The 26,146-nt window shown below is 27.1% G+C and overlaps 1 protein-coding gene across 3 annotated transcripts in view; it reads left to right on the top strand.

The window, feature by feature from the left end:
- The first annotated feature begins 3,585 nt into the window (after positions 1–3,585).
- Positions 3,586–26,146, top strand: part of LOC136084837 (spastin-like) — a 72,683-nt gene continuing 50,122 nt past the window's right edge. For 2 of the 3 annotated variants that reach the window (XM_065805948.1, XM_065805946.1), the window contains exons 1-4: positions 3,586–3,718; positions 18,524–18,619; positions 18,997–19,080; positions 24,193–24,386. In XM_065805948.1, the coding sequence (XP_065662020.1) occupies positions 3,610–3,718; positions 18,524–18,619; positions 18,997–19,080; positions 24,193–24,386 (483 nt within the window). In that variant the 5' untranslated portion in view covers positions 3,586–3,609. Of the gene's footprint in view, positions 3,719–7,211; positions 7,264–18,523; positions 18,620–18,996; positions 19,081–24,192; positions 24,387–26,146 lie in introns of those variants that run through there. The other variant, XM_065805947.1, reaches the window with a different exon arrangement.

Genomic DNA, 26,146 nt, shown 5'->3' with positions numbered 1-26,146 from the left:
AAAATTTCCGAAGAGTGAAGATAAAAGAAGATAATTTTAATGTCGATAATTTTAATTCAATTTGAATGTCTTATAAAATTTTCACCTTAATAAACTTTTAACTCAAAAAATGTAGGATCAAGATTAGTTACTAACTTAATAATAACTTAATAAACGTTTGCACGGACCGGACAAAAAATCCTCAACCGTGTCACATTTAAAACCATAAACTTTTCTAACAAAATTTAGAAACACCAAGTTTCTGTAGACAAGAGGAATGTAGACAGCTTGGCAAAGTAGGATTTTATGAAACAATTGAAAAAGTTAGATAAACTCAATGATAATAAATTGTTATTAATTAGATTTAAACCTAATAAAAACGTCTAAAAAACGTTTAAAAAACGTACCATTTACACTGGGATTTCTCGTAAAAGAATTTAATTTTTTTTTTAGTTTAAAATGTTATTTCTTGTTTATTAAAACAAGTCCAACATTATAACCAGATAACTTGTTATGTGGATTGTGTGTGTCAAAACAATATGGAAACTTGCTTAATTTCCAACATCTGCAAAATGTTGTGCTTTTATTTATTTCTTCAATGGGTTGCGTTTTTCCTTGAAACTTTTGAAGAACGATATTCGATATAACGTACAACAAAACTCCTCTTGCAATAAAGGAAGCAGAAAAAGATATTACGTTGTTTTACTATGACATAATAATTTCTTCACAGATTGCAGGAAAAAAATTTAAGGTTTTTTATTCCAATTTTTAAAAAAGAAGCGCAATCAGACCCTATTAATCATAGCCCAGTTTCACTCACATGCGCTTGTTGTCATGCAATGGAAAGAATTATTAACTTGGATATTATTAAGTACTTAACTCACCATAACTTAATTACCAATAATCAACATGGTTTCCTCAAGGAACGTTTTACTTGCACAAATCTTTTAGAATCTGTAAATGACTGGAGTATTGCACTTGACAAACGTCTAACAACAGATGTTGTTTATATTAACTTTCAAAAAACATTTGGTTCTGTATCTTATCCTAAATTATTAGCCAAACTTTCTCTGTTTAACATAAGGTAATTTATTAAATTAGATTGGCGCATTTTTTACCAATAGGTGTCAACAAGTTAAGGTTGTAAGTTCATTTTCAGATTCTCAGAGTAACGTGTTTGGTGCAACATTATTTTTTCATATATCAACAATTTAACTACTACAATCTTATTTGCTCTTTAAAGCTTTACGCCAATGACATCAAGTTATATAGTTCATTTTTGCAACACGGATTATAGCCACCACTAAGTTAATGCTCTTGATACCGTTGTACTTTGGTCAGAAACAGGACAACTACCTATTTCTTACAGCAAGTATTTATAGGATTTTAACTGCTTCATTGAGAAAATGCATTAACTTCAACTATAACTTCGGAGATCATACTTTAGCCTTTGGTCTTCTAATCCGAAAGATTTTAGTGTAACTCTGGATACTCACCTTTACTATAAAAAACGTATTTCAAACGTTACCCATGCAGCTAATACCAGAGCATAAATTATTTTAGAATACTTTAATTATCGCAATCATGTTATCTTAGTAGGAGAATTCACTACATATAATAGGCCTATACTGAATATTGCTCCCCAGTTTGGTTGCCATATCATGTTGAATTTATAAAGGGAGTTTAGAACACGAAAAAACGTTTCACAAAAAAAAATTCTGCACTTAGGCAATTTAACTTTCTATAGTCGACTTCAATTGCTTGATTTGAAATTGCCTGAGGTTCCAAATCAATCAAAATCATGTTTTAATTTCAGGAATTAAAACATGGTTTATCAATTTGCTTCAAAATTCTGCATAACTTGGTATTAATTGATAAAGCTATGCTCTTTTTTATTGAAAACAAAAACAACGCGCGAGGACATAAATATAAAGTGCGAAATCAACGATATCAACTTGATATTTGTAAATATAGTTACTGTAAATATAGTTCTCTTACCGAATTGTTAACATTTAGAATCAGTTGCTTTTTGATATTGTTAATGCAGATAATAACATCTTTAAAAGTAAAGTTAACTCACTCATTTTTGAAAAGTTATATCTATATATATTTTTGTTTTTTGCTCATATGTATTATTTATTCAATGTTGTACGCTGTTACATAATTTGTTTTGGGGAACGCTGTTAGTGTTTAAAAATATGGACCTGCGTGTCCTTTAGAACATGCATTATTTGAAAAGGAAAGCGTCAGTCAAGCTTTTGAAGCTCTTTATGTATTCTGTGAATATACTATAAATGAAAAGAATGAGGTTTAATTTCTTTTTGCTGTAACATTTTTGCAAAAGAAAATTAAAAAAATCAGAAGTAACAAGTATTTTTCTTTTTTTAACACCTTCGCTTCCAACAAAGCTGCAAGCAACCACTATTAGAGTTGAAAGTTATTGGAAGAGCAGTGCCCATTATAGTATTTTTAGAAAAGAGAAAGAGAAGAAACATTACGACGATGTGATAATGGTTGGCGGTTAGCTGTAAGTCCAAACTTTTTTGCAACTCTTTGCATTCTTCAAGATGGAGACTATAACTATTATTCCAATTAACGACACCAGAGCAGCACACCAAGGCGAATATATTTATAACAAAATATCAAAGCAAAAAAAAAAAATAATAAAAAAAAAAAAACGTAATAAAAACTACGTTCTTGCGTTAGTGCATCGAAAGTACTTTGTTGTATGGGTGCCCACAGGATTTTTGCTGTTTTTTAAATTTTATCTAGTAACTTTTAAAAATTATGATCATACAAAGTTTCCACTTACCCTAAAATGAGAAGGTTGTAAACTTTACATGTTCGTAAATTTTAAAAACTGAAAGAATGTTAAATGAAAGTTGGTAGAAGCTTGTAAAATTTAACATTTCTTAACAAATTCACAGCAAATATTAGACAACAGAAACTAGGGAAAATTCAGAGTACAAAACTAAATTCCTAATTTTATTTTTAAACTGAAGATATTATTAAGTTCAATCACAATGTGATCACATTGATGTCTTTCTGTTTTATCTTCAGCCTAATTTGGGTCCGGTGTGGTTTTAAAACACCGGGTTCTAGTTTTTCTCACAACCCGGTGAAAAATTTTACAAATTTTTCAGCCGCTAAATTGTATTTCAATAAACCGTGTCAAAATAAAAACATAATTTATTTGATTCTCTTGTTTAAGTTTTACTGTTAAAAAAAAATTGAAATTAAATTTCTTTTTTAACTTCTATTACTAGTTAGTGTTTATTAAACCCAAAATTATAAATCTCAGGCAATTTGTAATTTAATTGATAAAATTTCAGTTTCTTAAAGTTAAACAACTTTAAGAAACTGAAGATTTGTTGTCAAATCTTATTAGATTTGACAATAAAAAATTAGAAATTTATTATTTAACATAATATTTTTTTATTTGACTAACATTTAACCCTTTTTTTTGTGAATGTTAGTTAAATAAAAAGGAAGTAATAAGTAAAATAAAAAAGTTTAGTTGTAAATCTCTAGTTTTTTATTTGTTTTTTTTTAATGTCTTTTTTTAAATTTAAATTGTATATCAGGTCTTATTTGTCTTAATTTTTTTAATAGCAACTTTAAAAATCCTAAATGGAGAAAGAAAGTTCAAATATACCTTCTTCTATTTTAAATGTACGTAAATATCATAAACAAGCTTACACATACTTATCAAATGCTTTACAAATTGATGAACGTGAAGGTTTTATTTTACTTATTATTTCTTTTATATTTCTAACACAGCACGAATATGTTATTCTATATTTTTTAAATCAAAATATTTTTTCATATGCAATATATATATATATATATATATATATATATATATATATATATATATATATATATATATATATATATATATATATGATATATATATATATATATATATATATATATATATATATATATATATATATATATATATATATATATATATATATATATATATATATATATATTTATTTAAACAACTTTAAAATGTATGTGTTTCATCAACAAAGATTCATCAGAAATGGATGATCAAATTATTAAAACTTTAATTTATACCAAAAATTAAATTACAGGAAGTTGCAAATGTCTTAACTACTAAATTTTCACACATTTGTGAAATTTGCTGACACTATTTTAAAAAGAATTCTTTAGAAATGATTACTTATGCTATTTTTTTAAAATGTTTTTTTTAAAAAGGGTAGTTAATGTAAATATTATTTGAAAACTCATTTATTTTTATAGTTTTTTAGGAGAAACTTATTTTTGTGCCTACATTTAGAAATTAATTCTGATCTTTTGTTTAATAAGCATTCTTGATTTGCATGTGTAATTATTTCAAATTTTTCTTGAAGGCATAGTATGCATTTTTTGGAAATATTGTTATATGCAGGCGCTGTTTTAAGGATAGACCAATTTAGTATAAAATCATCAATACTTTTTTATTTTAATTCCCATATATATTTTGACAGCATGGTGTCTTTTGAATACTTTTTATTCTTGAAAGATTGCTTATGATTGGCAAAACGTTTTTTTCATTCACCCTCTGTTATGCCAATATATTGTTTATCAGGTACATTCTTAGAGGAAACAACACATTTATATACCACATTTTTGATAAACAACTTCCACTCATTGGACAATTGATTTTTTGTTTACAATTACAATTTTCTGTAGTTTTTTATTTAGGATTTCTTTTTTGTTTAACAAAGCCTTATTGTGACCTTTTATAATTCTTTCCATAATTTTTGTGCAACTGTAGCTAACTTTAATTGTATTTCGATTAAAAATTTTATGTAATTTATTAGATCGCGGGAAATGCTTATCGACCAATTTTAAAAACACTTTTCCTATGTTAGTAGAAACATTTTTGCTATATGGGGGGTTGAACCAAATTACATTTCTAGTTCTATTTCATTTTTTCAGGGTCAAATTTTAGTTCAAAATTTTCAAAACCACTTTTTTTTTAGGGCATCTTCAAATATTCGTTTAGAGGAATTGAATACATTTTCATTTGAGGAGTTTTGGTTTAGTCTGTTATTAATTGAAATCGGGATTTGTTTTAGAACTTGGGGTGGATGGTTAGAGTTAATGTTAATATATAATAGTTCATCGTTTGGTTTTTTGAAAGGCTTATATGAATTTTCAGAGAGGTTAAATGTGACATCAAGAAAATTCATAATTTTTAAATTTATGTTTATTTCGATTTGAAAGCCAATATTTTTAAAAATTTTTATAATATCTTTTCTAATTTTGTCGAGCTGTGGACCAGATTTTCTACGCATTACTATTAAACCATCGTCGCGATAAAGGCCTAAATCTTTTATATTGATTATTTTACTTAACAAATCTAAAATATATAGTCCAACAAATTCACAAATTTCTGCTCCGTCATAACTGCCCATTGTTACATCAAAGCAGTCATGTATGTTTTTCTTTTTCCAAGTTTCCTTATTAAAATAAAGTAAGGTTTTCAACAATGTTTTATTATACGGATTGTGTCATCAGGAATAGCTGTGTGGCTTTTTGCAAATTCAATAGTCTTATCTAAAATATCTGCGGTTATTGAGGGGTAAAAATCATTAATGTCAAATTGAATAAATGTACAGTCATTTTTATTTTCGATTATGGAGAACCAATTTATAACATCAGTGGTATTTTTCCACTGTTGCAAATTTATTGTCCAATTGTCCAATTTAATTTTGCTTATATGTCCAATCTCCCTTTTTGAGGGAACCAATAACCTACAAGGAAGTTTGTTTTGAAAATTTGGTTTATGGTCTTTTAGTGTTACGAAGGCTTGGGCAGGGGCAGTGGATTCGATTCTATTATCAAGGTTTATTTTTTTAGCAATATTTTGCGCTTCTAAATTAATTGCCTTTTCCGAATTTTTAGGGGCTTTTTCATAAGAACTAGTAATATTGTCGCGTAAAATTTTTTCATAGTTTTCTGTTGTGAGTTGGTAAATATTATTTGTTTTATCAGCAAAAACCAAAATATTAGGGTTTGCTTTAATTTTTTAACATCTAACTTTAATTCTGTTTGAAATTCGTTTTTTATAGGGCGAAACTTGATTGTTTTAATTAAATGTAATAGGTCATTTTCAAAATTTTCCAAATCAGGTATAAAAGGTGGGGTATTTTTTGTTTTAAATCCATAATTATCATTATTATTAAATGTATCATCTGTTTTTGTATTTGGTTTTAAGAAAAAATGGGCTTTCCAACGAATTCTTTTAATAAAAATATTTCCAAAAAATACAATATTTCCAAAACAATATTTCCAAAACAATATTTCCAAAAAATGCATACTATGCCTACAAGAAAAATTTGAAATAATTACACATGCAAATCAAGAATGCTTATTAAACAAAAGAATGGAATTAATTTCTAAATGTAGGCACGAAAATAAGTTTCTCCTAAAAAACTATAAAAATAAATGAGTTCAAATAATATTTACATTAACTACGCTTTTTAAAAAAAACATTTTAAAAAAACAGCATAAGTAATCATTTCTAAAGAATTCTTTTTATAATAGTGTCAGCAAATTCCACAAATGTGTGAAAATTTACAGTAGTTAAGACATTTGCAACTTCCTGTAATTTAATTTTTGGTATAAATTGAAGTTTTATTAATTTGATCATCCATTTCTGATGAATCTTTGTTGATGAAACACAGTGTTAAATGGAAAAAATTTTTGGTAAGTGATTTTCTACTACTAATATATATATATATATATATATATATATATATATATATATATATATATATATATATATATATATATATATATATATATATATATATATATGCTAAGAGTGTGAGAATATGTTAATTTTCATTATGTTGTTTTTCAATTTTACCATGTTTTGTAGTATTTATTTGGGCATATATGACTCTTTAGCTGTGGTAATTGTAATTTTACCTAGGAATAATTAAATAACGTATAAAAACACCAAATTAGTTGTGAGTAAGCACTTGTAAGTGGGGGTGCTTGTAAAGTTCAGATAGTAATCTACCCATTTAAATATTATTTAGATACTTTTAAAAATTTGATTTCATGACTGATTATTTTTATTATGATATTTTCTTATTTAATAGATAAGAAAATTTCATTATAGAAATCATCTAAACCTTGGGTTTTGACCATCTTTTGATTTGAAGAAATCTGGACACTAATGATAAATTTTCTACATTTAAAACAAAGAATTAGTTTCACTTATGTGGAGAAGTCTTCCTTTTCTCTTAATTCAAAACAGTGAATTTTATTAATTTTTAAAAGTGTTTTTATCTACTGTAATCTGTAATTCATTATCAAGTTTAGTGAAATACTTATGTTTTGTTTAAATGATTTTAATTTTTTAATTAAATCTAAAGCTATTTAGTTTACTATTCATTGAGTAAAAGAAAAACTGGCCAGTAGTCTGAATTAGATAAATACAAGTAATATCTAATGTAATACTACAACTGTTTATGAGTTCTAGCAAGTCATCAAACATATACTTTATCCATATTTAAATTTTTAAATTTTATCATAGGATTATTTTGCATTAAAAGTTTTTGAACAAATCAATCTGATTTGCTATCGGGTTTTTAGTGTTGACAGCAAATCACTAAAATATATTTTTATACCTTTCCAAAATTTAATCAATCTAGCAATAAGAGTTTCAAGCCAATTTAATTGAAAATTGACACCATAAATAATAAAAGTCTTTTGCAATATGTTTGTAACACTTTGGATGGAACTTTATTACACATTATCAGTATGAAATCTTAACATCATATTTTAGTTGTTTGCTGATAATTTGGGCTGTATCATGTAAAACATGATAATTGTATTTACCTTTTAATAGATAAGGCTGCTTTTTTTTCCAAGTTAATGAAAAAAGAAATAATTTTAAGCAGTAACAATCAATTATGCCCCTTCCCCAAGTTTTTCACCCTGGTCTTAAACTTACTTTCCTGCTTCCATCAACGCAATAGTTATGCATGAAAACAACACCAATAACAATAGTTATGCATAAAAGCAAAAACTTTAAATAAAACGCTATTTTTACTGAATGACTAAGTAATTAATTTCAAAATACAATTTTTTGAATCTAATAGAATTATTTTTTTTGCCTTCATAGTTGCTAATTGGTCTTAATACCTATAAATTCAAGTTAGCACTAAACCACACCTTTTTTTTTTACACACTAAACTACATCTTTTAGATTTAATTATGCTGCTTTTTCTGCTTTGATAATTCTTAATGTTTTAGTAATATAAAAAGAATTATAACAGATAATAATGTTATAATTCTTTTTATATTATTAAGGAACTTTCTGTAGTTGCTTTTTCTCGTAACACATTTAATAACAACAATGTTTGGAAAGTTTGATAGGTATTCATTATTCTTCATTGCTTCAACATAAGGGCACTATCGTGTTCTGGACTCATTGGCAGCATCTGAGGGAACTGCACCCTTACTTTTTCCTGTATTTGACTCCAGATTTGCCATATTATAAGTGAGTGGTGTTTAATACCATTAATTTGTCCAGATTGATAATACTCAGACACCATTTGAGTCTTGTTTTCCAGTCTGCTGGAAAGCGGCATCAGTTATCTCTGTTTTCAAAAATTCTGGAGAGTGATCTGACTTGTTTAACTACTGTCCCATTAGTTTTCTTACTATCATAAGCAAGTTTTTTGAGTCTTTAATTAACAAACACTAATCTCTCATCTTGAATCCAATAACTTACTTTCTGATAATCAATATGGATTTCGATCTTCTTGTTCTACTGTTGATTTGTTAAAAGTGATAACCGATAGGTTTTATAGTGCATTAGATAGATGTGGAGAGGTTAGATATGTGGAAACCATATATCAAATTTATTGCTAAATTCGCATTAGCTAAAGTTGCATCTCTTTATCGTACTCACTACTTTCTTACTACAGATTCTATTCTTTATCTTTATAAATTTTCAATCATTGTCACATCATCGTATATTGCTACTCTTTCTTTTTTCTATAAATACTATATTGGGCGCTGTTCTAAAGAGCTAGCATCTCTTGTGCTATTTATTAAAATTCATTCTCGTGTTACTCGTCATTTAATTAAGTCTCATACTTTTACTGTGACTGTTCTTAAGTGTTACAAAAATTTTTTTTGTCTAGTTTTTTACCTCAAACAATGTTTGAAAAATTATATGAATCAGGAAAGCAAGATGAAGAGAGCAAGTTCCAAAAAACTGATGTTTAAGTCAAACATCAGTTATTTGGAATTTGCTCCCTTCATCTTGTTTTCCTGATTCATATAAATTGTAATCTTTCAAGTCAGCTGTCAATGATTATCTTGCTTAATTTTGCTTTATAAACCATTATTTTGCTTTATAAACTATTATTGCGTTATTTTGCTTTATAAATTTCGTTTTTTCTTTTCCAGTCACTTCCAACTCTAATAATGGTTGCTTGCCGCCTTGTTGGAAGTGAATATGTTTTTTTTTAAAAAAAAAATTGGATTGTTCTTATTTAAAATGATTTTACCAAACATGCAAATTAGTAAACAACTTATGTAAAGTTGTTTTTTAATTTAATATTGAATATATTTTTGAATAAATTAGTTCAAAATGTGTAAATTGTTTTAATTACATTTTATCAAATTAAAATTTTAAGTTTTTCAAAAATAACAAGGTAATTTTGTTGCAAATTTGTGTTGTTTTTTTTTTAACAAAAAATTCCGATTACATCTTAAGTTTTATCAAAAGTGCTAACTTGCCTCTATTTTTGCCTACATTATAAATATATTAAACATTTCTACTTTTAAAATATTCTAAGGGAAACTGAGGCAAGTTAGCACTTTTTTATTTACATGATTTAAAAAAGTTGAATAGTGAAACAGCTTTTTTCTCCAAAAGTATCTGAATATTTTATTTATGGTTACAAATATGAAAGTTGTTTAACTTTTTATTTATTTGATTTTATTTTGTTTGTTGTTTCATATCCACATGTAATAATTTCAATATTTGGTATAACCTTGTATTCTTATATTTTATGATTTTCAACAGTGTTGAGATTTGCTTGAGAAGTGCAGTGTGTATTGAATTATTTGGATTAATATTTTTTAAATAGGTAAGCAAACAATAGCCGATAGCAGGAATAATAGCAGTTTTAGTTTAACAACATTTGATAACTATTTAATTTTAATTTTGTTTTGTTTAATAGGTTAAATTATTATCAACAGTACATCCTAAAATGTCTTCAAAGGAAAGTTATTCGGAATACACAAAGCAATGTAAAAATAAAAATTCTGTTTTTAATAACAACTGATGGGGCAGCTGTGATGCAAAAAGCTGGATGGCTTTTGCCATGTAATCAGCAGTTGTGCTCAGCACATGTGATACATTTAGCTGTAATTGATGTCCTGTATAATAATTCGAATACAACTAAATTGGTGGCTCACACATATACAGAAAATGTTAGTTTAGAAGATCAAGTAAGTGACTTCGATGAGTCGGATGAGGAATACATTGAGGATGAAAATGTTGGCTTGATTGAAAAAACTTATAATGAACCTGAGCTTGTTTAGACTGAAAAATTTGGATTTACTTTTCTCATCAAAAAAGTTTGTTCAATTGTAAAGAAATTTCTTTTTTCGAGAACATCAAATTGTATTCTTCAATTATACGTGAAACAATTTGTGAAAACCGTGAAACAGTTAAAACTTATTATGGACACTAGAACTAGATGGAATAGCCTAGTCAAAATGCTTGAAAGATTTAACAAGCTAAAAAGCTGTGTTAGAAAAGCATTGGTTAACATTGCATCTGATATCATTATTCTAGATGCTGAAATTTTGTCAATTAAAAACATTATCACTGCACTTCTCCCAGTGAAGCTTACTATAGAAGCTCTTTGTCAAGAAGATGCAAATCTGATGCGGTAATTTTTTTTATGCTTGAGAATTTTGGATCTGATTCTAATTTCTTCTTTAATTTTCATTAAAATTAAAGAAGAAATTAGAAGACCGAATAAGCTAAAGACCAACTAATGTGTCTGGAACTCTTCAGTATAATTACACAATGGCGGAAAAAGTGAGATTCACGCATCTTTCACTAGACCATTGAAAAAAACAATAACTAAAGTTATTGAAAACTTTGCACAAAGATTGATATTTAACACCAACATGGAAATTTCCTCAGACAAGCAGTCAAAAGCTGACAGTGTGATAGAAGTGATGTTGGAAGAACAAACTAAGCCTTAATATTAATACAAAAGTTGGAGAACAAAATTCGATTTCAAAACTCAACTCAACAAATATTAAATAGGCGCTTAATTTCAAAAATTAAATCTGAAATGAAATTCTTTGAAGAGAACGGCGTTCGTGGCAAAATATTAGAGTCCCTCTACTCACATTTGTTTTTGATTCCGCCATCAAGCGTGGGATCTGAGCAAGCCTTCTCAATTGCTGGTAACTTTTGTACAAAAGTTTGAACGAGACTCGGAGACGCAGCTTTAAGTGATCTCTGCTTCCTCAAGACATATTTTAAGCAAATAAAACAATAATTTTATATTTTTCATTATTAAATGATATACCATATTAGAATGTTTAAAATGATTTATCTCAAATAAGTTATTTTTATTATTTTATAGACATAAAAAAATTTAAAATATTTTTGGAATTCGACCAAAATCCGAAAAAATTTAATTTCTAATTCCGAATTCCGCTTTTTTTATTTTCGTCAAAATTTGCTTTCCCTGACTGAAATAGATTTTTTCATATAATTTAATCATGCTGACAAAGCTGTTAAGTCCAACTCAATAACATATTCAGCCATTAAAGATATACTTTTTAAAAACTTTGGACTATCAGTTATTTCAAAGAAGTTTTGAAAAAATGTGTGAAAAAATCATAAAAATGTTATATACACCTGAAAGAAAAATAATTCAAGAAAAATGAGTATGTATTTATACTTTCTCAAGCATCAAAAGATTTTATTTATAAAGTAGAGGAGGCTTACTTAGCAGAACTGTGTTTTTTAAAGCAATGAAAACCATTTACATAAATAGTTGATAAGATGAAAAATGAGAAGACACAGGCACTTGTCAATTATATAAACAACTTTACCAATAATGAATGTCCAGAGTTAATTGTTAACTAGTTATTTAGAATGTTAACTAGTTAAGTAGTTAATTAGGTTAGGGGTCGTCCATAAATTATGTCATGCTTTAGGGGTAGGGGGAGGAGCAGGCGATTTTGTGACAATTTGTTACGAGGGATGGGGGGTTCGATTTTGTGTGGCAACATTTTTTTTTAGTTTCAAATCTATAGAAGACTTTCTTTTAATTAAAAGAGTATCTGACTAAACCAAAACCTTCAGTTGATGTATCTACATTCTGATTGTAAAATCAACTACAACTAAATCTTACATAGTTGATGTGTACACTCCATTAACGGAGTAGTTACAGCCTGTTAACAGACTGTAATAGCTGTAACAGTCTATAGGCAGTGAATGTTTTGCACTTTGACTTTAAATGGTCCAAGTGTAAAACTTTATTTAGTTGATGCACAACAGAAAAACAAACTTTGTGTACTAATTAAAAAAAAAAATTCTAATACCAAGAGGTGCACCTGGAATTGCTCGTGTTGGAATGCACTTTTCAAAAACCATATAGAACAATAGATACCTTTAACGCAGATGAATCCATAGCTTTAATGGATTCCTTTACACTAAGTAAGGAGCAAATGAGAAAATTGTTGTTATTTTTTTGCTGCAAAAGACATACTTTCCAACAATCAACTATTTATATGAAGGAAAATAAAAACTGGGTCCTACAACTGGTCATGTTTTGGATGCAAAAGGTGTTTCTGTTCAACACAAAAAACTTAGAATAAAAATAGATTTTGTTTTGAACATAATTAAACATTCTTTTATTCCCGTAGATGGTGATGAATATCAAATGTGTTTTTAGGATGTCTATGAGCAGGGCAATAAGCATCAATGAAATTAAAAGAAATAATTGAAAGCAAATCAAATATGTTTCAATATGGTCTTATTCCCCTGAAACTAGTATACCATCGAGATAGTAAAATTATGATGCTGTTGTAAAATTATTCACAAAATGCATCAAGATTGTTATGTACTGAGTTTTTGATAAGGTAAACAGAAACTAATCAAGATTTGCTAGTTCTTATTGTCCCAACTACTGATAATGCAGAAGAAGAATATGTCAAAAGAATGTGTTGTCAGTTTAGCAAAAATTAACATAATGTCAAAATTTATATTTAAGATACAGTGAAGGATTTAAAATTTAAATGACTCATCAGTGGACTAGGAGGTGCATTTTGTTGAAAAACTAGTTAATGAGGATGGTATTATTTCTACTAAAACTGGAGATTTTGCCACACGAAAAGGACTGACTAAAAAACCATTTTGACTGAAAAAAAGAACATTTATATAATTATTAATTTGTATTTGACCAACTGAACAAAAAGCATTTGTATTACACATTTATAAATGGGACTACTTTGTTCTAAAGCTACTAAATTGGTTTCACAAAAACAGGACCACTTGGTAAACCAATACATAATGCAAGAGACAGGGTTATTTCTACAATAAAAGAAAGCACTGAAAAGGTAATATCTACTATAAACAGGGTTGGGATCAAATACGTTTGATCAAATACATATACATTAATTCTAGATTTCCAAATTCAAAATTTAAAAATAGGCTAACTTGGCGTATTTGTATTGGCATTGTATTTGATAAAAAAAAAATTTTAAATACTTGTTTTCATTCTTCTATATAGTAGCCCATTTTATTAGTCTTGTTTGAAAAAAAAATTATATTTTTTCTTAACCCAAATTACAAATGTTTGTATAAGTATTTGTATTTGGAAAATGCCGATTGAATATATTTATATTCATCATTTATATTCAATTTTTTTTTTTCAAACAAGACTAATAAAATGGGCTACTATATAGAAGAATGAAAACAAATATTTAAAATTTTTTTTTTATCAAATACAATGCCAATACAAATACGCCAAGTTAGCCTATTTTTACCAAATACAAATACATATTTGACCTCAACCCTGACAATAAAAGATATATGCACTCCTATGTACAAAGATACCATATTACTACTACGTACATTATATATGCTAATAACTTATTCAAATTTTTGAATTTTTTTAATGGCCTTTACGTTAAGAGATGAAACTTTTTTAGGGACTGTGAAATTATATATAACTTGATGATTGGTTTTAAAAATGTCCCCCATAGACCACTTTTTTAAAACTTCTTTTGTTATAAAAAACCTTGCTTAAGTTATTTTTTAATGTATAAGTACATTTTTTATAAATTTTTTAATGTTTAAAATTATAAAGATTATTTCACTATTTAAATTTTTTAAGTAGGGATGTATAAAATGAGCAGTGATATCATAAACAAGAACAAAAAAACTAGGTAAAGCAATTTAGTTCATTTTGAGAAAGCAAAAAAAAAACAAACAGAAATCAATAAAGTTGAAGAACTACTTGACAAGCTAATTAGAATTCCAAATGCACTAGTTGTTTTAGGGAGATTCACTTATTTGGCCTCTCTAGAGAAATCTGTTTTTGTAAGATGCAAAGTTATCGCCTGTGAATTAGTTTCATTATGGATCGAGTTTTCCAGCAATAACAGAAAAATTAGTTTCAAGAAAAGTTGAAAATTTGGTGAATAAATACCACAGAGATCAAAAGGCACAGAAAATCAGTAGTAGCTATTACAATGAAATATTATTGATATTACAAATAAAAAAGGTGTATGGCTGAATACTGAAGAAAAAAAGTTTTACAAAGTGCAAGTTGAAAGTAATGAAAAAGTAGGATATGTTACTTCAAAAATTGTTCCAAATCAGCTGTTTCTTTAGTAAAGAATGTAAAGCTAAGTACACATCATAGCAAAAAAGTCATCAATTGTCAGGAGAACATATTAGTATTGCAACTCAATCAAAGAAGAATTAAAGAAAAAATGATCAGGAAATAAAGTTGGCAGTCTTGCTTTTAGAGGATGACAAAACCAAAACAATTGTTTCAGCATTGATTAATTTGTTAAATGAATTTGATATAAGGGAAGTAATAAATGTGATTATTTGTGACATAACAAACACAAATACTGGAGCAAAAGGTGGTGTTGTAGCATATTTAAGTAATTTCACAGGACCCAAAGACTTTGTGTACATACACAACCTGAAATATCCATTAAAGTCAATGACTGAAAATGTTGGCAACTAAGTACAACTCGTTTCTATTTGTGCCCAACATTTTCAATCATTGACTTTAATAGATATAACTTTGTGTACATGAACACAAAGTTCTTGGGTCCCATTAAGTATTTTATTTTTTACTTTTTAGTACGTTTTTAAAATGTTGTTTTTAAAAAGTTTTTTACATATTTTTTTTTATTATTCAACAATGGTTCTATTTATTTATGCTAAACTAAAATGCTAAAAGTTTGTTGTTTATTTGTTTTAAATTACTTTTCTTAATGATTTCATTTATTAACGCTAAATTAAAGTCTGTTTTAATTACTTTTTTTAACAATTTCTTTTATTATTACCAGTGACCTTGTGTTTGTTTTGCGTGGACACCAAAAAAATAAACCGACAAGAAAGCAAGTTAAATAAAATGTTGTAAAAAAGGAGTTTATAACCAGGAATTTAAAAGTTCCACAATATCTTGGTTGTCAGCATCATGTGTCACATTGTCACCAAATATAAATTATTTTTTTGTTGATGAACTGATACAAAATTATGATGTCTTGGTTAAAAATTTCGAATGCTCAACTTCAGTCATCGACATACCAGCAGTGGTATGGCAAGATAACATGAAATTTTTGAGTGAGCTAGGGCATCATTACAGATGTTTGAGGAAAAAAACTAGACGAATAAGTGTTTTTGGAGCACTTAGGAACAGTCACAGAAAAAGGATGAGACTTAGTTGAATGACAAGTAACACAAAAATGAATTTAGTAGATGTCACAAGAGATGCTAGCTCTTTAGAGCAGTGCCCATTATAGTATTTGTAGAAAAGAGGAAGAGAAGCAACATTACGATGATGTGATAATGATTGCTGGTTGGCTGCAAGAGCAGATTCAACTGTGTTTACAATGCGTTTTTGCAGCTTGTCTTAAAGAGAAAGGGCATCATTTGAAGATCTGCCCCAGATACGGCAACAGTATTCCATGCAAGGATGGATTTTAGATTTATAGAAATAAAGAATAGAATCCGGAGTAAGAAAGCACGATAAAGAGATACAACCTTAGCAGATGCTAATTTTGCAATGGATTTGATATATGGTTTCCAAGAAAGGTTGGAAAAGTTAATCCTAGAAGATGAAGGGTAGATGACTCATTGAGTACATTACCGTTCATAAATATAAGAAGATCTAAATTGTTGCCATAAAGATTGGCTGAAAAAAATTAGTTTTTATCTGAGTTAAAGTTCACCAGCCACTATTAGCCCCATGATGTAGCCGAAGTGAGATCCTTTTCAGCCGAAGTGAGATCCTTTTCAAGTTCAAATGCCCTCTCCGAGCAACCAAAGAGTGTTGGCTTCTTATCATGACAAGAATAAATTGTAGTATCATCAGCAAACAATGCCACCTTAGATGTAAGAATATCTGGAAGATCATTAATGTTAATTAAGAAGAGTATAGGGCCAAGGGTTGAACCTTGAGGAACCCCTGAAGTTACAGGATACGAAGAAGAGTGCTATCCATCGAGGACAACTTTTATACTACAATTGGAAAAGAAGGATTCAATAATCTTAAAGATGTTACCTGATACACTGTAAGAAGAAAGCTTATGGAGAAGACCAGCATCCAAACTTTATCAAAAGCTTTAGAAATGTCAAGAGCAATAACCTCTCCACCTCTATCTATCAAATCAGCTGTAGAATGAGAAGATCGAAATCCATATTGATGATCAGAAAGTAGGTTATTAGATTTAAGATGAGAGATTAAGTGTTTGTTAATTAAAGATTAAAAAATCTTGCATATGATAGTAAGAAGACTAATAGCAGCAACTAAAACCAGCATGCAATTTTATTACTGGTGAATGGATGAATATCTGGTTTTCCAATATGAGGATGGTCTAGAAGCAAACAATGAAAATATAAGAAACTATTTAAATCTTTTTTTTCATAAGACATTGCATTTAGAACAGCTTACAGATGTGATTAGTCATTGTTTAGAGATCTGATCTTGGTGTATTAAATTGAATTACCTATTCACATCCTACAAAGTTATTTCCAAACTGTTTTTCAAATGAGCATACAAGCAGATCTCATGAGCATATGTTTTCAAAGCCAAAGAGATATTTTGATGATACATTTGAAAACCTTATTTATGATTAGTTATGAGGTTATTAACATTTTTTAATGTATTTTTTTTAATTTCAAATATATGCAATATGAAACCATTAGAACCCTTTCTTTATAATTTTATTATACTAATGTTATTTTAAATCCAAATTTGATCGAATACTTATATATTTTTTTTTACTTCTTATGAAAATAGTGTTTTTTTATCATTAGTTATGATTCTATTTCCATAACTTTGCCTTCTGGTCCACTATGCAACAGAGAATTGTAAATGCTAAAACACATTTTAATGTTTACACAACAATATAACAGTTTAAATATTTTTTGTAACTCTCTAGGGCTAAGTTTCATACATATGTCAAGAAGTAGTATATCTTTTTCAAAATTACTAAAAGACAGTAGAGGAAGCTACTCATTAGGAAATTGCTTCTGCTGTTTTAGCCTTTACTGAAGTTGACCAGTTAATGGTCAACTATAGCAGTGCAAAAATCAGCATTCAATATGTTGGCACAGGTGTGTTTGATAACCTGAAGTGCATATTGCTTGCCTTTTTATGAGATACAATAACATAGCAGTAATTATCATAAAGTTTATTAAACTCATGTTTTTAATGATACCATATATATATTAATCCGGTAGTGGTGTAGTGGTAGAATGCTCGCCTCATAAGCAAGAAATTCCGAGTTTGATCCCCACCATACTCCTGGTAGTACTGCGGTTGAGAGAGGGTAAAAGACTAAAAAATTAGCCTCCTTAACTACATTGGTCTTCATGGCCTTGGGTAGGTGATTTGAAATATTAAAAAAAAAATTATATAGGTCTCATTTTTAATAATGTAAATATTAAAATTTATATACTTGTTACATTAAAATTATAAAAATATAAATAAATTGTTTTAAATAATAAAATAAAAATATTATTTTAAAAATTAATAGTTGAAAAGACTTTAAGTGAAAGAATGACAGACAAACAGAAAGATTAGTAAACTATTGAATGACTTTACGTTATTATTACTTATTATTTACTTTTTATTTTTCTTATACACATGTATTATTTAATTGATACTATTCATGAAAAATGTTATATATCTTCTTCATAATATTTATTAAATTTATATATAGTATTATATATACATTCTTTATTCAAAAAGTATTATAAATTGTTTTTATATAGATAACTGCACTAAAGATGAAGAAAAAGCATTGACTGAATACGCAAAAGGTGTAAAAGAATTAGAAAAAGGAATAGGGATTTGTTTAGTTGGTTCAGGTATTCTTTAATTATTATTCTTTATTTATGCTTTTCATTTATTTAAATGGAACTGAATCTATGTTAAAATAGTAACTCCAGAACTTGAAAGAAACCTCCAGAACATGAAGCTTCTATGCTTTTAAGAAATTATTTTAGCTTTTTTTAGTAGTCTGGAAAGTTAGCAAATTTTTGATTGTAAAATATGTTAGTGTGGAAAACTAATTGGTTGTCATAACAATGATGTCAGTTGCTTTTTTAAAGTAATATATATATATATAAATTTTTTATTTACATCCTTCCTCTACTTGTTTATGGAGCAAAACAAAGTAAAATGTAATGTGCCATTTTCTGCTTTTTATTACTTTTTGTAAAGTTATTAAAACGAACTATTTTAGGTCAAGAATATGATCGAGCTAGGAAGCTGCAGGACAAAATGAACAGTAATCTTTCACATGCAAAAGGAAGAATCCAGGCATTAAGTAAGGTTGTTGCATTTTAATCTTACTAATGCTTACTAATCGATTATAATGATGCAGTGATTAAATTTATGATATTAATTTTTTTAATGGGTTATGCTTATTAGAATTCTTTTCAAATTTTGAAAGGAAAATCAATTTTCCTATATAAATCCATCTATTTTGACTCAAGTAATGTAATTTGTAGTTGGAGTTTGAAAATTGTATTAAAGTTGTAAAAACCAAAAATGCATCTCTTCTCAGATTTGTGGCTGAGTAGTAAAGTTATTTTTTTTACTATTTTAAATCACCCTGGGATCAAAGTCAGGGCTCTTCATCCAGATACAGATAGTATGAATTCATAATAAAACATATCATCAATGATAAAACATAATCACAATGATCATCATCATGATCATCATCAATGATAAAACATAATCACAATAATCATCATCATGATCATCATCAATGATAAAGTATAATCATAAGATAATAATCATATATAAAATATAATAATAATGCAATAATTATTATTTTATAAATATAAAAGATACTATTGAATATTGTTTGAAATATATTGCATATTCTTTACATGACAAACAAAAAGAAACCAAGTTTTTAAAATTATTTAGTATTATTAGTTATTTAATTGGTTATTGCATAACTTTCACTAATCGATTAATTATTTCTCTAAAGTTCACTCATGGGTTATTTTTCTAAAATTCACTAATGGGTTAATTATTTTTCTAAAGTTCACTAAAGGACTAATTATTGTACTTTAAACATCTAAATCTAAATATTATCTTTAATATCTGTTAAAAAATCTTTCAAAACAGACTTATATGGTGCATGTTTTCAAACACAGGCCTTGTTTTTAAGTGTAAATGGTGCGTCATTTATGTACGTTAAGCCATTTAACGAAAGCGGTAAGAAATTTCAGTCGAGCCACCTTTTATCATTTTTTAATATTTAAACAAGTCTAAAGATATTGTTTAAGTGATAAGATTATAATTAGGTAGAGAATAATTAATGTTATAAAAACCACTTAAGAAGTTTGAATGACAATTACATAATAAAGTTTGAATGACATTTGATATTAGCGCAATTTACAAATGTAAGTTAATAAAAAACAAAGAATTTTTTTTTTATCATTTTAACTTTTCCATCAAAAGTGTTCAGCAAAAGAAAAAAAAGATAATGATATAAAATAAAAGAAATATAATTAAAAAACTTTCATTTATCATCTTGCAAGCGTAAGAATATTTATTTAGACTATTTCTTATAACATACAATAACAAAAATAATTACCATAGTTTAAAAAAAATTTTTTTTTAGCTAAAATTTTAGTACATATTAAACTTTATTTTATATTAACGCTACTTTTGATATTTTAATTTTTTGTTTGTTTGTTTTGTTAATTGATTTTATCAACAAAAAAAATGAAAAAACATTTTTACAAACTTTAAATGACATGTTATAAAGATTTTATTTTTTTATAATTAAATAAAAACTTCTTTTATGGATATAACTCTATTATTAATTTTTCAAATCACAGTTTCAAGGGAGTTTAGATATCCTCGTTAACAAGAATAAATATAACTGATATCCTTATCAAGTATAAATATATATTTAATAACAAGGGTATCTAAACTCCTTGGTATAATTTGGTATAATTGCAAGAGCTATAATGCCTGAAGCATTATAGCTCTTGCAATGTCTTTGTTTATATATATTTATTGTATTATTTTTTAGTTTTATTTTGCGAAAAATAATAGTTTAAAAATTATATTTTATAATAGCTACATCAGCTTTATATAATTAACAGATTGTACAATATCAAAAAAGTGAAAACAGAAATTTCCTTATAATTTAGAAAAAAAAGGGAATGTTTAACTTTTTGTAATAAGGCAAGTGAAAGCGCAACAGTGTATATTTTTTGTTAAATGGCTCTAAGGAACTTAAACCTTTGTTTGTCACAAAAAAATAGAACTGATAAAGCAACTTGTTGCAAAAAAAAACTTGAATTAATTTAAGTTTTTTTTTGCAACAAGTATTACTTTTTGTTTGTTAATAACTTTTTAAAAGTAATACTAAAAAATAAAAAGTTTAAACAAAATAGGCAATAAGCACATTTAAAAAATAACATCAGTAGATTTTTTTTTTTTTTTAGTAAATTAAACTTGTTTTTTGGTAATTCATTGTATTGAGGAAGTTTAAAAAAGTTAATGTTTGTAAATAAAATAAAAAAATAAAGATAATTTTTTGACATCATAATCATAACGAGCTAATGTGCTAAGCCATTTTTATTTAAAACAAGGCCTGCAAACATATAACTTACATATAACAAACTTTTCTAAACTATCAACAATCATTTACTGTAAAGCACACACAAAACAGCTTACACACATTGATTCACATTTCAAAGTTGTTTCGTTCAGACTAAACTAATTTTTGAAATACAAAATCAAACAGGACAACTACAGTTGTCAAATTCAAACAGTTTTTATAAAAAGTGTAAATAGACCTAAGAAATAGATAAAGTTTTTTATGCTTTTCTTTTATTATCAGGATTGGGGAGGTAATGCAGTAGACAAGTTTTTTATCAGAGTATGAGCAATGCTTACCTTTTGGTATTCTTTGGATGCGCATGGTGTGAATATAAACAAATATACAAATACATATAAACATCATGCACACTTACACTAGAATAGACAAACGTGAACACATGAATGTATGCGGATGTATTAAAATAAACAGTTTTAGTGTATAGAAACAACACAAAGCAAATAGAAAATAGTAATTAATAATTATGAGTAACTTACCGTTTCTTTTATGGCTGAAATATGTCTTAAGAATATAATAAGTAAATACCACTCATAAACATCAAAACTAAGTTAAGATGGTTTGTGGTTAGTACAAAAGTAGTTAGTAGAAAATGTTGTAACTCCAATAGTATGGGAAATATAAATCTTGCCTGATAAGTAAAGACAATAGCTATCACACAAAACTGACTCAGATTAATTAAAAAATGATTAGCCAGAGATAAAAAAAATACATACATATAATTAATAGGCAGAGAATAGTGAGAAAATAAACAGATGAGACAATAAATGCGATTTTTTACTAATAGCTTATAACCACTGAAAAATGTAATGTTAAAAAACAATATTGTTGACAAAACAACCAAAAGAATGTAAGTGAAGACTGTATAGTGCAAACCACAACAAACTAACTTAGCAACGTCAGATCAAGAAAATTAGATGGAAACAAAAAACCTTATGAGATCTTGATATGTCTAAACTTATCTAGTAGTATTATTCAGTACATTCTAACCAAGAATACATTTGTTATAAAAATAGGCTAATATGTTTTTTGTGGAAAATTTTTGCGCTGTTATGCTTCTCACAAATATATGGTCTAATTCACACATTATAACACAAATCTGAATAAATATACAAGGATAAGGTCAAAAAAAGATTATGAACAAAAGTATATAATAAAGAATAAATATTTGATTGACTGATTTTAAAGACTGTTGATGACTATAGGTGTGATGATGTAGTGCATTAGTATGTTCCGTTTGGTCGTCTCTTATGGTATTGTTATGTTTTCGTTCACTTTTTTTTCGGGTGAATAGAAAGCTAAACACACTCACTTCTTGCGCTTATGGGATAGCACATCAGAGCCAGATGTAAGACCTACATAGTAGATTTCAATTGATCGAATGCACACATTAGTCTCTGTAGGCCACAAGCCATCACTCTTAGCCAAAAGAGCTACAACCCTGTACTGGTATGGAATGATGTGCTATGAAGTGAGATTTTAGATCTGAGCACATAGTCAGCAAGCGCTGATCCGACGTGCATTGTGGAGCTTCCGAATGAACATGTGCGTGAGTGTTAACATAGTCATTAGGTTATTAAGCGCCGTAACCACATCCAGCAGGATAGCCTAATGTCCATTTTGTTGTTGTGGTGTACATTGGAAGAAGTCAGGGTTCACCAGCCACAAAGAATAATTTTTAATTGTTTATGTGACACAAAGATTGCAAAAAGTGACGGAGCCGTCCAAGTGAAAGCCATGAAATTGATGTTTTTTAAACTACCATAGGGTAAAATGAAAAAGTTTTTTTTAAAGAAGAGAAATGTATTTAGTTTTAAAATTTTATATATTGACCTTACTTTCTATTATTTATAATTCTTGTGTTTCAAATCTTCCTTCTTTCCATTACTTATAACTGTGGTTGCACAAACTTTTAATAAAAAGTTGTAAAATATTGATCCTCTTTTCTACCATTTATAACTGTGGTTACACAAATTTTTAATAAAAAGTTGTAAAATGTTGATCCTCCTTTCTACTACTTATAACTGGTTACACAAACTTTTAATAAAAAGTTGTAAAATGTTGATCCTCCTTTCCACTACTTACAACTGTGGTTGCACAAACTTTTAATAAAAAGCTGTAAAATATTGGTCCTCCTTTCTACCTTTTATAACTGTGGTTATACAAACTTTTAATAAAAAGTTGTAAAGTTGTTAATCCTCCTTTCTACCATTTATAACTGTGGTTACAAAAACTTTTAATAAAAAGTTGTAAAATGTTGATCCTCCTTTCTACTATTTTTAACTATGGTTACACAAACTTTTAATAAAAAGTTGTAAAACGTCAGGCAAAATAGTTTGAATACTTCACACTTTACTTTTTTATATTTTGATAACTTATTATATAAACTTACTCTTTTAGTAGATTCTAAGGAGTATGTTGTCCTTAATCTAGTTGTCCTTAATCTAGTTGTCCTTAATCTAGTTGTCCTTAATCTAGTTGTCCTTAATCTAGTTGTCCTTAATCTAGTTGTCCTTAATCTAAAAAGAAATCACAAATAAAGGTTAAAAATATAAAATAACTCATATATGGTTGTTGTAGAAAGGTTTTAGAATGTCAGGTTTTTTTTACTTGGTACATGGACTTAGTATTTATAGAGCTCCAAAAATCCTGAGTTCATATAAAAATAACAAGTATTTGACCCAAAATTCATGAGTTCTGGTTTCTAGTGTCCTGGGTGGTTGTAATCTTTATAATTTATAATAAAAAAATAATAATGATAACTTTAACTTTATAAAAATAATATATATTTAGCTAAAAGTATTGAAGAAAAAAAAGAGCAGCAGACAAAAGATAATAGAAATTCAAGATCAAGTCAAAATGGGAATAAGGCAACTGGAATTAAGGCACCACCACAGTTAAAGAAGAATGTTACAAGGTCAAATAGCTTTTCAAGAATATTACATGATAAATCTAAAAAAGATTCTCAGTACAAAAGTACTAAAGTTGTAAGTTATTCTTTTAAATTTTTTGTAATAAAATTCTTCCTAATCTAAAAAGTTAAAGTGGAAAAAAGTAATATATAATATACTATATAGTATATTATATAATATACATAATATGCATACAATACATACATGTAATATATGATTCATGCATATAAATATATATATATATATATATATATATATATATATATATATATATATATATATATATATATATATATATATATATATATGTATATATATATATATATATGTATATATATATATATGTAAATATATATATATCTATATATCTATATATATATATATATATATATATATATATATATATATATATATATATATATATATATATATATATATATATATATATATATATATATATTGAAGTACTTTTAATAATGAATATAAATTAAGTAAAAGTTGCTTGTCAACCAAATAAAGATATATGGAGTATCTTTCATTATACGAGCTGTTAATTTTGAAAATGACATAAATCTTTTCAAAAAAATCAAATTATTGATAACAATGATTACAATGTAATGGTTTTCTTTTGTGAAATAATTTAAACCAGTTATGTTGAAAATTATTGAGATATTTTAGAAGTGTTGCTAGTTAACAATATAACAAATATGCTAAAACACAAACCTTTAAAAATCTGTTTAAAAACAAAATGACTTATGTCACTTTTAAAATAAATGGCTCATATAGTGTAATTTTTTAATTTTTATAAATATTTTGTTTGAAAAACAAAAAAAATAAAAAAAGATATATTGTTAATATATACTCCAAATATTATTTATTTGATTGTCAAACAACTTTAATTATTATTATTATTGTTATTATTATTATTGTTATTAATATTATTATTATTATTATTATTATTATATATATATATATATACGTATATATATATGCATATATATACAAAAATGGCTCTTAACTACTCTATGACATATAGCAAGACAAAATTAAATACAGTTTATGTCAAAACCATTAAATTTAAATAAGGATACTAATTAAATTTGATTGTTTTTTAAAAAACCGCAAAAGCACAAATAAAAGACCAGAGTGTTTTTATTAAAAATTTTTTTACTGTTTGCATTCATCAATTGACAGATAGGTAGAACATGCAAGTAGTGTTGCTACATTGACTGACAAATTGGAAGAACATGTGAGGAGTGCTGCTACATTGACTGAGGATTTTTGTTTAAAAGGAAATTTTTTCCGGTAAAGAACAAAGTGTTTTAATTTTAGACAACGAAAAATACTTTTGTTTTGGTGGCAATGAAATGCCTGGAAATGCTGGGTATTACTCAAACAATTAAGACAAATGTCCAGATAATGTTTATTTTGCGGAAAATATAAAGTTTCCTAAAAAAATTCTTGTTTGGATAGCACTACCTGAGCGCGGAACGTCGAAACCACTCTTTCGGTCAACAACATCGTCTGCAATAAAATCAAGCATTTGTATTATTTTATTTTTTGCTTAGAGGAATGACTTATACCATTCATCGATAAGTATCATCAGACCTAAATTACATTTTTCGGCCTGATTTAGGTTGTGCTCATAGGTCTAAAGAGGCCATCTCCTGGATGGATGAAAATATCAATTTTGTACCTGTTGATATGAACTCTCCTAATGTCCCCAAAGCCCGGCCAATCAAAGACTTTTGGGGAGTATTTGGTCAGAATATGTATGAGGGTGGATGGGAGGTCAAAAGTTCACAGCAATTGATTGGGCGTATCAATGCCTGCTT

The sequence above is a fragment of the Hydra vulgaris genome, chromosome 09, assembly GCF_038396675.1.
Source record: "Hydra vulgaris chromosome 09, alternate assembly HydraT2T_AEP".
NCBI classification, from domain to species: domain Eukaryota; kingdom Metazoa; phylum Cnidaria; class Hydrozoa; order Anthoathecata; family Hydridae; genus Hydra; species Hydra vulgaris.
Note: the sequence above shows the minus strand (reverse complement) of the source record. Positions and strands in the feature narration are given on the sequence as shown.